General features: G+C 39.0%; 1 protein-coding gene across 1 annotated transcript; it reads left to right on the forward strand.

Moving 5' to 3' along the window:
- Positions 1–5,129: 5,129 nt before the first annotated feature.
- On the forward strand, positions 5,130–10,046 carry FABP2 (fatty acid binding protein 2). Its single transcript, XM_005243131.3, has 4 exons — positions 5,130–6,399; positions 7,065–7,237; positions 7,821–7,928; positions 8,820–10,046. The coding sequence occupies exons 1-4, from the start codon at positions 6,333–6,335 to the stop codon at positions 8,868–8,870; spliced, it is 399 nt and encodes a 132-aa protein (XP_005243188.1). The 5' UTR covers positions 5,130–6,332; the 3' UTR covers positions 8,871–10,046.
- The last annotated feature ends 2,118 nt before the right edge of the window (positions 10,047–12,164 follow it).

Genomic DNA, 12,164 nt, shown 5'->3' on the forward strand with positions numbered 1-12,164 from the left:
AGCTTACAAACACAGTGAATTTTCATCTCAGTATTCACAATGCAGAATTTCTTGAAATACCTCGCTGCATGTTTCCCCCCATTATTCCAAAGCTTTCATTTTCTTTAACGTGGACATTTACTTTTACACTTCCTGAGAGACTGAACTGTTCTCCAAACCTGCATTATTTTCTGTTCTGAATCTGTACTATCAAGTAAAGATAAAATCCTCTTTCCTGCTGAGCTGTGACAATCAATTTAGCCAGAGCCAGCTACTGCTCACCCAGTGGCTCATAATGGCTGATAAATAGATCTATATTTCACACAGGTTTCTTTTAACACCACCAAAGATCTTTATACAAAAGCTGGGAGTACCACAGTTAAATCATACCACTAGTTTACACCATACATTCACATACAGGCATTTCTGCAGAATCCTTTTTTGTAGTAGTTAACCAAATCACTGGCACGTTATTTTATGATATATATGGCTTATTAATGGAAGGGAAGGTCATTTTACAGGTATGTAGAGGGGTTCATTTCATCAAGGTCACACAAAGTCCATTTCTGTGCTGGAAATAGAATCAGAATCTGAGCGTCTGTCCTGCTTTTACATGAGACACAAATAAAAGAATGTTTTGCCTTGAAGCCACTTTTTCCTTTTGGATATACAAATATGTAACTATCTGAGCCATGCAGGGTGCTCTCTTGCTATTATGTCAAGCTCAGAACTCTGAAGCTCACTGTTTCACAGATGAGATTAGATTCAAGTCAGTAATCCAGATAATCACAATAAACTTTGGTGGAGTTTGGAGCTATATCATAGTCAAGAGCAAAGTGTAGGATCAGCAAACAGCTATGTTGACATGAACTAAAAGTCCAGGTCCAGTTTTGGAGGAACCACCATGACTGCTGCAGCCTGTCAGTACTGACCATTGTCAGCTCATGGGACTGTACCTCAACCCCACCCCTTGACCACATCTCCCATTCTGAACAAAAAGAAACTACTTCACCAGATTTTCCTGCTAGTAAGTATTTGGCTGGAAAACAGAAAGAGAGCATTAAGATACACATTTAAATACTTTAGATAAGCCTGACACAAAGCCTTACAGGTCACTTGGCATATCAGTCTCTATGTGACAGGTGACAAATGGCACTAACACTCGGAGATTCACATAACCTTGACTGGGAAAGTACACTTATTTTTATTGGCAATTCTTCTCAGTCACCCTCAATTCACTGAAACTAGGCTCGATTCTACTATTCTGGGAAATCCTGGGATTTCTTTTAGCATACAGTAACAGATAAAGTAAATAGCTGTTACTGCTTTAATAACATCCTGCATCTTGCGTCTAGATTTTTTTAACCTGGAGTTCATCAGCTCACGCACTTCAGTTCTCTCCAAAAATCAACTCTCAAAACCATGCAGCACTTTATGGATCAGAGCCATTACACAGAAATTTAAAAAACAGTAAATACAGACAATTAAGAGTAAGTTTTAAGATCCACAGCCCACCACTAACTAACCAGACCACTGGATCAATATACTCACTGCAAATTTCCAAGTAATCTTAAAATGCTGAATCTTTATGTTGAGCAGATTGCTGATAGCAGCATCCAGCAGATTCTCCTTGAACCAAAATAAAACCAGAAATTTAGCCAACAGGCAGCTGAAGTAGGACAAAATCTAGCTCAAGTGTGATCTAATCCTGCCGCAATACAACATCCACACGCACTAAGTACTTTGAAATTTATTATCCAAGGGTTGGCATCAGTCAGGCTCCATTGAGCTCCTCGTTGCTAAGGCCAACCATGGCTACGCTCAAGTTGGCTTTACTGGCGTAGAATTATCTATTTACCCTATCAATATAAATTTGAGTACTGTGGTTTAAATGCTTAGTAAAACTTCACAGTAAGAGATCCAGGGGCACTGAAATGATTTAAGTGCCGAACCATCTTTGCAATCCATCCCAGGAAATAGAGGAATCATGCATAAACACTGCCCAATCAGTTCACAACTACCTGACAGAAGCCAGTTAATCTGCATGGTTCTAACAGAGATTCATCTCTCTCTCAATATAAATATTATATATAATAATATTTACATAAGTCTAGTATGTTTATGTTGGCACCGAGCCTTAACCACTGCATGGTAAATCTGAGTTCTACTGTCCTAGCTGATTTTAGGCAGAACAACTTGAAGACAAGCCACGAAACAATAAATAGGATAGATTAATATAACCCACTGCAGGAGCATTTTTGTTACCCTGATCTTTGGAACTTCACTGTCAATTACCATCATCGTGCAGCTTGGTACGATTACCACAGACTGGCATGATGAGGTTGGCATGACCATATAAGTTAATAATTTCTTTCTATCCCCCTCATTTAAAGATCAAACTTCAAAGTTAATAAATTTGTCCACTTTCAGAGTTCTGAAGCTGGCAGGCTGAAGGAAGCCAAGTATACACACCCTTAGCTTTCATGACTTTCATGCAACCAGCAATACTAAAAAACCACATTTTTCAATGCAACATCTAAGCAAAAATTGTAGTTTTAAAAACCACACAAGGAAGAGCTAGACAGAAGGATAAAGGTTGTGGAATATTCCAACATTAAAAAAAAAAAAGAAGTCTATAAAAACAATTTAAATTATAGTTTTAGAAGGAAACTCAGCTTTTGTAGGACCTGAAAACAGCTCTGAATAAAACTTATATCGTATGATTCTAGTCCTTCTAAGAAAACTGAAATCTGATTTTAGTGCATTAGTAGCCCTAAGCCATGTAAATTGAGAGAGCAGAAAGATAGCTGCTTGTTCTAGCACTGACATTCCATCAGACCTCAGAGAAGAACAGTTCTTTATGCTGTCAGTGCTACAGCAACACAGGGACACCATGAAACTCATAAATATTGACCACCTGTGGAGATTCTCACTTAACTGACAGATCATTGGGGCTGATCTGAACAGGATCCTAAGGATTCGTGCCCAGTGAAAAGAAATATTAAGGCAGAAAAAAATGGGACAGAAATGGAGCAACAAGCTTTGATGTGAAATTCAGGACCCAGCTACCCGCTGCTCCCATGGTGAGGTTTGGAGTTGGCTGGTTAGCCTGACTGCTAAGGGAGACCAAAGAACCGCAAGGGCAGAAAGGCAAGTGGGAAGATAGGACTGGAAAAGCACATCTGAGAAATCTTCCTGGCAGTTGAGGACTCGATCCAGAAGAGCCTCCCCCTTTTTTAAGGTTCAGAAACACTGCTGAAGTAAGTTTGATGTAGAAATTCGTACTTCACCTGCAGGATGTCACTACTCAGAGTTATTTTTTTCAGAGGTTAAGAAGATAGACTGGATTCAAGTGAGGAACGTAATCTGTAGCATTAGTTTTGTTTAACTATATAAACACCGTTTCAGCCATCTTAGCATTTCCTAAATGAAATGAAGCAGTAGGTTCTTGGAGAGAATAAAAAGTAGAAAAGCTTCCTTTACATGCTCAAAATAAAAGGTCATTTCCTATTTGTTAGATTTCATATATGCCTGAAATGATGTGAATAAATCACATCATTTCAGGCCGCAGTTTTCTACTGGATACAACCAAAGTGGTTCAAAGTTGGACCACCCCACGGTCAGAAAGAACCCTTCTGCAAAGCCTAAAGAGAGTCTTTAAAAAAACAGTAATTTTGTTAAGCAACAATAAATTGGATGAACTATAACCAGACACCAGGTATTTTTGTTTATGTATATATACTAAATAAATAATATATGTTGACAATGATAACTGCAAAGGTCAAGATACACTCCAATGCAATAAAAAGATATAATCTGACTCGGCTAGAAACTAATTTTGCCCGTCTTCTGAGCTGGCTGAGGGGTAAGGTGAACATCCACTATTAGCACAGCACTGGGCACAGGCCACAACACTTTTTGAGACCCTGAGTTCAGATGTGCAGCACCATGCTAACACAACTACTCATCTTCCAGTGTGTAGCTGGCCGATTTTTACCCAGTTCCAATTACAGGGCCTAACATTTATGTTCTTCCCCAAGTCAAATTGCCCTGTACCTGGCAATGCTCTAGTTCACAGTGAGACACAGTATTTCCATTTCGTCCTCCACCAAAGATGTTAATTCTGGAGTTGTAATATTTATATAGAGACAGGATATTTTCCCTACCAAAATTATGCCTACTTCTTTGCAAAGTTTTAGAACTTTTATGTAAGTCAAGGTGAGAAAAAACTGCCTGTACAAACTACATAATGAAACCCAAATGGTGGTGGCAAATAGGTATTGTGAGGTACTTCCCTCACTGCCATTAAGAGTAAACAGCCTGGACACCTTCCATCTGGCAGGCAAGGCAGAAATATAAGAGGCAGGAAGAGGAAAGAACAAGCAGCTACTATAGGAAGAGCGGCAGGCTTTGTTTCTTCCTAGCCTTAGGGGGAAAAAGGCATTTCTGAGATGGAAGACATGGCTTTGAGGAAGGTGAATGACAGCAGCAGTACCAGTGGAAGACAAGAGGACAAGCTGCAGCCTGAAGAGGATGTGTCCACAACCTCAACCCTCGTCTCTTGCAGGTGACCCTGCCCACACAGACAAGGGACCACATGGCTGTGGGCTCCTGCTCTCTCCCAGCTCCAGCCGCACTGGCTCACCAGGTTAGTGCTCCAGCACGTCCAGCATGGCCCCATGGTAGGCGTACTGCAGCCTCACAGCAACCATTCAGCAAACGAGATTCTTCATGTTCCCCCCTCCTCCCCATGCAATTTAGGCAAGACCCCCAGGTTTGCAGCATCTGCTGGGTAAGAAAGAGGATGTGGCTCACTTCAAGTGGAACGAATTATGAAACACTCATAAAAGGAGCTCTGTTGGCAGATCTGAGATAACCTCTGCAAATTACTGCTGGGACAGTCATCTTGAACTGAAATAGCTGTAGTTGGAACATGAGGTGTTCACAGCTACAACAGACTGGCTTGCACCAAATCCCATCTTTCAAAAGACCACAGGGTCTGGAAAAACAATTTTAACTCTAACGCATGGTCAGCTTCTAGCAGCCTGTTTTAACTGCAAATCCAGCACCTTTCCCTACATCACCTGCAACAATATGAACCTACAGACTCATTTTTTTTCTCCTTCTTTTCATCCAGTGAGAAATACTTGTTGAGCTATTTTTCCTCCCTGGTCTGTCAGACAGATTACTATTGATTTCAAAATGAAGCTGCCCGGAGTGAAAAGCCACACTGTTCTGGTATCGGTAGCAAAGTTCTAAATTTACAGTCACACTTCAGTAAAACCTCTTGTTCCAGGCTGCAATCCATAGATGTACAAGATTATGAAAACATGAGACGCTGCTAAAATTTGCTAAGTAGAGAATAACCCATCACCTGTGCACTAAGCAAAATCCAAGTCGGCGTTCAGGATTTACATTTACATTTTGAACCTAACAGATAGCAGAGCTGGTACCATCCGTGTGAACAGAATAATTATATCACCCTAAACTTGGTAAAGACAAAAGCTGGGTCAATAGATTTGCTCAGGTTCAAGTAGCAGCAGTTAGAAGGGAACAGGAGTAAGGGAAGAAGCAGCTAAGTCAGGGAAGACTCATGTCCTGTATTATCGTTGAACAGACAAAATCTGGGACCTCTGGAAATCAACCACATCAGGTAAACTTCCTTAGCTGCACATCTTTTTCTGGTGCAGGAACGGATTAGGTGCACATCACAGTCACTGAATGTGTTATAATGAAGAAAATTCATAGGAAATGCTCAGAATTTAAACTATAGAGTGAGCCCATGACTATCATCCCAATTTTCATAGCTCAGCACTAGACCAGAAGCAAGTGGACAGTTTTCTGAAACAATCTGCAGACATTCAGTAAATCCTCTGCCCCATGCTTATGTTGAGCAGAACAGATCTCTACCAAATTATAACAAAGTAGATAATTGTGTTTGGTTTGTTGGGTAAATATATTTCCTCCAGTTGCATCAAGACTCTCCTACAAGCGTGAAGATACAACAGAGATGGAAAATGTTGAGTAATTTTCTTACTCTAATTACTGCTTTCACTAGATAGCTGATTTTGAGTACAACTCAAATACGCCAAATACAATGAATGGTTTAGCAATCCTTTATGAAGATGAGCAATAAAGATACTGTCAGGCAATAAGGGAGAGATTCAGCAAACCTTGTGGTCATGATTGGAAGTTTGATTGAACTAGAGTAAACTTCTCCTTGAAAAGATCAGTGCATCAGTTGAGCTTTAGTCAGCCACATCATCCTGTAAATTACTTTCAAGATAAGCCAGTACATAAATTCTCTTTGCAAAGATACCTTACTTCAGAACAGTCCTCCTACAGACAGAAACATGGCATTTAATGGTAGCTGGAAAATAGACAAGAATGAAAACTATGAAAAGTTCATGGAGGCGATGGGTAAGTCTTGCTTTTCTAATGGCTTCTACAAGAATAATAATACCACAATGGCTGAATACAAACTTGAGCTGTCTGTGACCCACCTTCTGACTAGCCTCTCCTGCTGTTTGCTGCTCTGCCCTTGCACAGCGTACTGCATTTATTTTCAAAAGATTCCACAGAGGGGGGGAAAGATACTGGGAAATGTTCTGATTTTAATTACATTATGTTAATCTTAAACAACTTGACAAATTCCAGCAGATTTATTTCAGCAAAGGAAAGACTCTCTAAGTCTAAAGGCTCGGAAAATTTGAATGAGAAACTTTCAGCAGAATTCTATAGCAGGAATATTATTCTGGTAACATGAAACTAGTTTCAAAATAACACAGGGAGGAAATCATCATTCTTCAATTTTATAGAAACACATGATTCAAGCCATTTTAACATCCTGATACTTAAGTTTGTACAAACTGCACTATATACATATAGACATAACCATTCCAGTTGGACAGTGGTTTGTCTTATATCTTTACTGGTGAATATGGCCTCAACAAAAAGTGAAGAAGAATAAAAATTCAGGTAAGAATGCTGGAATAAAAACTCGGCCACATAAAAAGTCACTAAAAAGAGACATGTATGATGCTCTAGAGGTTTTTTTTCTGATTGATGTTAACTGATATTTCTAGGTGTTAACATGATGAAAAGAAAGTTAGGAGCCCATGATAACCTGAAGATCACTATTCAACAAGATGGAAACAAATTTTCTGTCAAAGAATCAAGCAACTTCCGTACCATAGTTATTGAATTCACTCTGGGAGTCAATTTTGACTACAGTCTGGCTGACGGGACTGAGCTTAATGTAAGAAACTTTCTATATAAGTATATATTTATGATATGATAATAGCTTTGTGCAGTACAGTTTCAAGATGAATGCCTTATCTTCCTATTTTTTAATTTAAATTTTACTTCTAAAGTGCGACTGGTTCAGGAATGCTTGCAGCTTATATAAAAAACCACAAGGTAGTATTAACTGTTACTGGTTCAGTACTGTACCATGATACTCAAGGTTCCATAGAGTGCCCCAAAACCAGAGTATGCAGCCAAAATCCAGGTGATTGCAATTTTACTTCTGAGAATACTCAAGTACACCACTAGACTGCACATTGAGTATTTGTAAGAAATTACTTTTTCTCTGTTGATACAATTAATTGAAATAAAGTGTACTCAGCATAATTAAAAAAAAAATCCAGGTTGACTAGTATGCCATTAAAAACCCCAATGTTTTCATTAAAATTTCATTTTTACAACTTTCCATCAATGTCCAAAAAAGCGTTATTACACTGTTTTAATCTCTTCTCACTTCTAAGTATTTCTGCAGTCTTTAAATCAATGCAGTGTCCTATCTATTGCAAAATATTTGGGATTTTTTTTTCCCATTATAGGGTGCTTGGAACATGGAAGGAAATAAACTCGTAGGAAAATTTACTAGAAAAGACAATGGAAAAATACTCACAGCACACAGAGAAGTCGTAGGTGATGAACTTGTTCAGGTGAGTTAAGCAGTCACTTAGCTACTTTACAATATAATTAACTGAAAAATTTTTAACAGCTCTTCTGAAAGGAGGAAATATTTTCTTCAAGCCAAATAACTTCATTTAGTTAAAATTCTCAAGTTGAGTAAGCTATCCAAATTTAAACCTTTAAAATAAAACTCACAAACTGATTTTATCTTTTTCTACCCATGTGAACAAATTCTTATCAATGCATTCTGAATACAAGCTGTACACAGTAGACGTAGACAGACACTGTATAGGTATGTTCTGACTGAAGGCCCTTTTCCAAGCCTTACCAGTGGCTGATAAACACCCTCTAAAAACAGAGATTGGGGTTTGGGCAGGGAGCAGCAACACAGAGGGGTAAGTCAGAGACACACAGGAGATGTTTCACAGCTCTGCAGTAAAGCCAGAAACTGAACTGTAATGCTTGAAGATCCTCATCGCTAGCAGGTCCCAAGCTTCTTAAAAGATTTTTTAAAAAAAAAACAAAACAAAAAACCAACCTTATGGACAGGTGTGAGATTTAAGATATCAAAAATGTACAGTCCAACTCTTTGGTGCTTCTTCACACTTCTAAGAACAGCAGTCATGCAGAGGACTCTTGCTAAGTAGTGTTATTGGGAATACAGTAGTTCAACACTTTGGGTTTTTTTCTGAGGCCCCCAAAAGCTGTCCCATGGTCGTTCAAATGTTTGCACAGAGAATTGGTGCCTAGGGACACCAGTCTGCTTTCCTTATGTTCCTTTCCAAGTGCTGACTTGGAAACGTGGCCCCACACAGCCACCAGTCACAATGAGTTAGATCGTTATTGACCATCTCTCAATAGCACCCGTGAAATGAAACTGTAATAGCAGCCACTGATTTTTCTTCTTGATTCCCTAACAGACCTACACATATGAAGGAGTTGAAGCCAAGAGAATCTTCAAAAGGGACTAAGCACTTCAGTCAGAACAGCACCAAAATCCAGTGGAAAAAAGACCGGTTTTCTACATGCGCTCTGCATTTGTTTTGTTTTTTTCTTTTTATCCACTCACGGCACTTCTTAAACTGCAATTTACTTAGCCCTGTTGAAAACACAGGCTGGTTCCTTATGTTTACTGTTTTGCCTTGAATAAACAAAATCCAAATACAATTTGATACAAATGCTAAAATGTTATTTGTACCAAGTCCTACCCAAGTGCCATACAGTAAAAGGCTGCAGAAACTATTTTCTATAAGCAGAACTGAAATATTCTTTGCACTGCTTCTCAAATGGCAACTTGGTTTCCTTACCATAATATTTATATTGATGAATGGTTTCTCTGTATTGAATATTGTGTTTATTAAGGATGGCAAGACCTAAAAGAAACCTGGCAACACCCAAGTCTCTGAGACTATTCTATGTAAATATAAATATGGAATAAATGCAAAATATGCTGTGATAATACAGCTCACTTGGATGACTTAAATGATATCACATCGATACCTTGCTCATATCAATAGGAACAATATAAAGCATGTACTGATGATATACAGATATTTCACATAAAGTAATTACATTGTCTTTGTTTCTGAAAGCATGATCATGCTTTGAAAGATGCAGATTTTGAGGTGTTCCAATTTATTAGGGGTTCAAATTATTCTGTGTCAGGAAAAGCATTAGCAGGCTCTGAGTGAGTTTCTTTCAGAACATGAAGGAAAACATTGAAGGCATCTTAAGAGGATAAAGAATGATTTCAGACTATGTTGACTTCAAACACTGGTGTTTCTGATGGGTGACAACATGCACCACCTTCTGCTCATGTTGTCCAGTCTGTAAGTGCTCTTTTCAACCCAGCCTCAACTCCCTTGAGTTACGCCATTTCCTAAGGGTTCCGGTAAAAGTGCCTCTCGAGGGTCAGCACTAGTTAAGATCTGCTGTGTCTCTCTAACTATGCCTGCCTCTTGGTGGTCACCTACTCCTGTCCCCACGTCTATGGGGCAGCCTGCTTCCCAGCCATGGACACTTTCTGACCCATCAGCAGAACAAACCTGGCTGCTGCCAGCACTCTTGTCCTTCAGCAAATACGCCCCAAGCTCTTTTTTTTTTGGCTTCTGAGCTTTCTGTGCCCATGCTTTTGCTGCCGTAGTTAGAAAACGACTGATTCATGTAAACCTTTGCTAAAAGTTCATAATACCACGTGGGCCTGAGGACAGCCCGGAGGTTTCACACAAGATACAAGTGCAGCCATATCTGTAAAGTCTCATGCATTTCATCACACAATTCCCTGACGACGGTAAGCAGCTAGATAATCTCCTGCCATATGGCTGTACACATGCTGTTTGTTACAGGTCCAGTTTCAAATATCATTTCTGAAAGGGTACATTTACATTATTATTTTAACGGGTTTTAAAAATACCTCGCAAAATTAACTCCCCTGTGTTGGCTCTGCTTGACTGCCCTTTTGCTGGCCATAAACGAATAAAACATAAAACCATTTCCCCCCTTATTTTTATAACCGTCTCCCCTTTAGCCTGTATTTTTGTGGTCTTCAGCATCTCGTAGCTCCCTCTACTGCCAAAATGCTCTCATGACGTAAAAAGAGTACCCAGGTTGGGAGTAGGAGGGATGACCCTTCTTTATGAATTTGCATTTCCTCTTCCAGATATTGATTGTATGCAACTTCCAGTGTAGATATTTTGTACATAGCCATCATTCAGTGGGTACATATATCGCTTATCTATCTCAACGAAGAGAATACCATCTTAAACAGTCTTCCAGTTTTCAGAGAGATACAAAACTGAAAAGCGAAGGTATGAAAAACTTAAAACGCCAAACAAAAACACCACTGTAAAATCTGGAAATACTATTACAAAATTCTGTCTATCTCTATGCTATTCTGTTTAGACACTAAAGCCTTTAAAAGAGAGAGGGATAAAGAATAATGGCTTGCAGTAACCTATTTGACAGATTCTTTCAGTTAGGCTATAGGCACCGAAATAGCTGTGTAATCTGTATGACAGAAGCCCTAATCATTGAAGTGCTGTTACAGAGTTTGACCTTCATTATCAGCTTCATGTCATTATCACTTCTAAATTGCAATGAAGTATATTAACAATTACACGTCAAAGGTTTCAGGAAATTAGAGAATGCCATTTTATTTCTTTTAGAGACTTTACTGTCTGGAATGAAAGCTGTATTAAGTTTCTGGATATGTTCCCTCTTTCTTCCCAGAGTATGCTGACCCCTTCAGTCTTGCACCCTTCTGGTTCAGAAAGTCGAACTCTAGCCCACACCTGGTATCAGTGCACTTACCTCTGCCACATCCCGCTCAGTAACACCCTGATCAATGGCTATTTTGATGTAGGTTACCAGATTTCTTTGATTGATTGGCTATAATAAGCAGTAGGGTATTTTTTTTGTGAAGTATTTGAGAAATTATTTTAGTTCATTCTGGATGACAGACAAAATGAAAAGTAATCTGGTAATTATTCATTTTTTAAAAAAGAAGAAAAAGATAAAAGTGCAAAAGTATTGAACAACTCCAAATACTGCAGACAGATGTGGTCAGCAGCTGTGCTTAAAAAATAAGGAAAAATTTTTAAAGACTCAGTCTCCAATACCTAAGATCAAGTAAAGGGATGGAGGAGAGGGATACAGCTTCAGTAAACTAACAAATTAGATCATTATATTAGAATGTGAGTGGGAGAGCCTACTGAATTTGACTGGAAGACTTTTGTTTCCTAGGCAGGAATTTCAGAATTACATTACTTTGCAACCATATAGGAAATTGTTTGCTTTGGGGAATCCTACAATCCACAGCTCCTTTTGCTCAAGTGAGGTAATACAGAGAGGTACGAGAGTTAAAGGGGAAGTATTGTCAATATTTTTCCCCCAAAGCTCTACTGTACTTCACCTAACACACCTGTGCTTAACTGAGACTTGCTATATAAAGATGAATTCAAGTTCATCTGTATTTCTTACGACATAACTTGTTAAGGAGAATAGCTGCCTCCAAGTGCATGCTTATGAGAAGTGAAACTCTGATCAGATACACCTGCTCTGCATTCTGTAGCAAGGATTGCCTTTGGTCTTAATTTGAAGCTAAAAAGGCTTAACAGAATCATAGAACCATTTAGGTTGGAAAAGACCTCTGAGATCATGAAGTCCAACTGCTAACACAGCATGGCTAAGCCCACCACTAAACCATATCCCTGAGCACCGCATCTACACGTTTTTTAAACATCTCCAGTGATGGTGATTCCACCACC

Source organism: Falco peregrinus, chromosome 2, assembly GCF_023634155.1.
Source record: "Falco peregrinus isolate bFalPer1 chromosome 2, bFalPer1.pri, whole genome shotgun sequence".
Lineage (NCBI taxonomy): Eukaryota > Metazoa > Chordata > Aves > Falconiformes > Falconidae > Falco > Falco peregrinus.

Excerpts from the sequence above, each read along its gene's own strand:
- FABP2 (XM_005243131.3), top strand. The coding sequence starts at position 6,333 with ATGGCATTTAATGGTAGCTGGAAAATAGACAAGAATGAAAACTATGAA. Across the intron at positions 7,238-7,820 it reads CTGACGGGACTGAGCTTAAT|GGTGCTTGGAACATGGAAGG; the intron begins GTAAGAAACTTT and ends TTCCCATTATAG. Across the intron at positions 7,929-8,819 it reads TAGGTGATGAACTTGTTCAG|ACCTACACATATGAAGGAGT; the intron begins GTGAGTTAAGCA and ends ATTCCCTAACAG.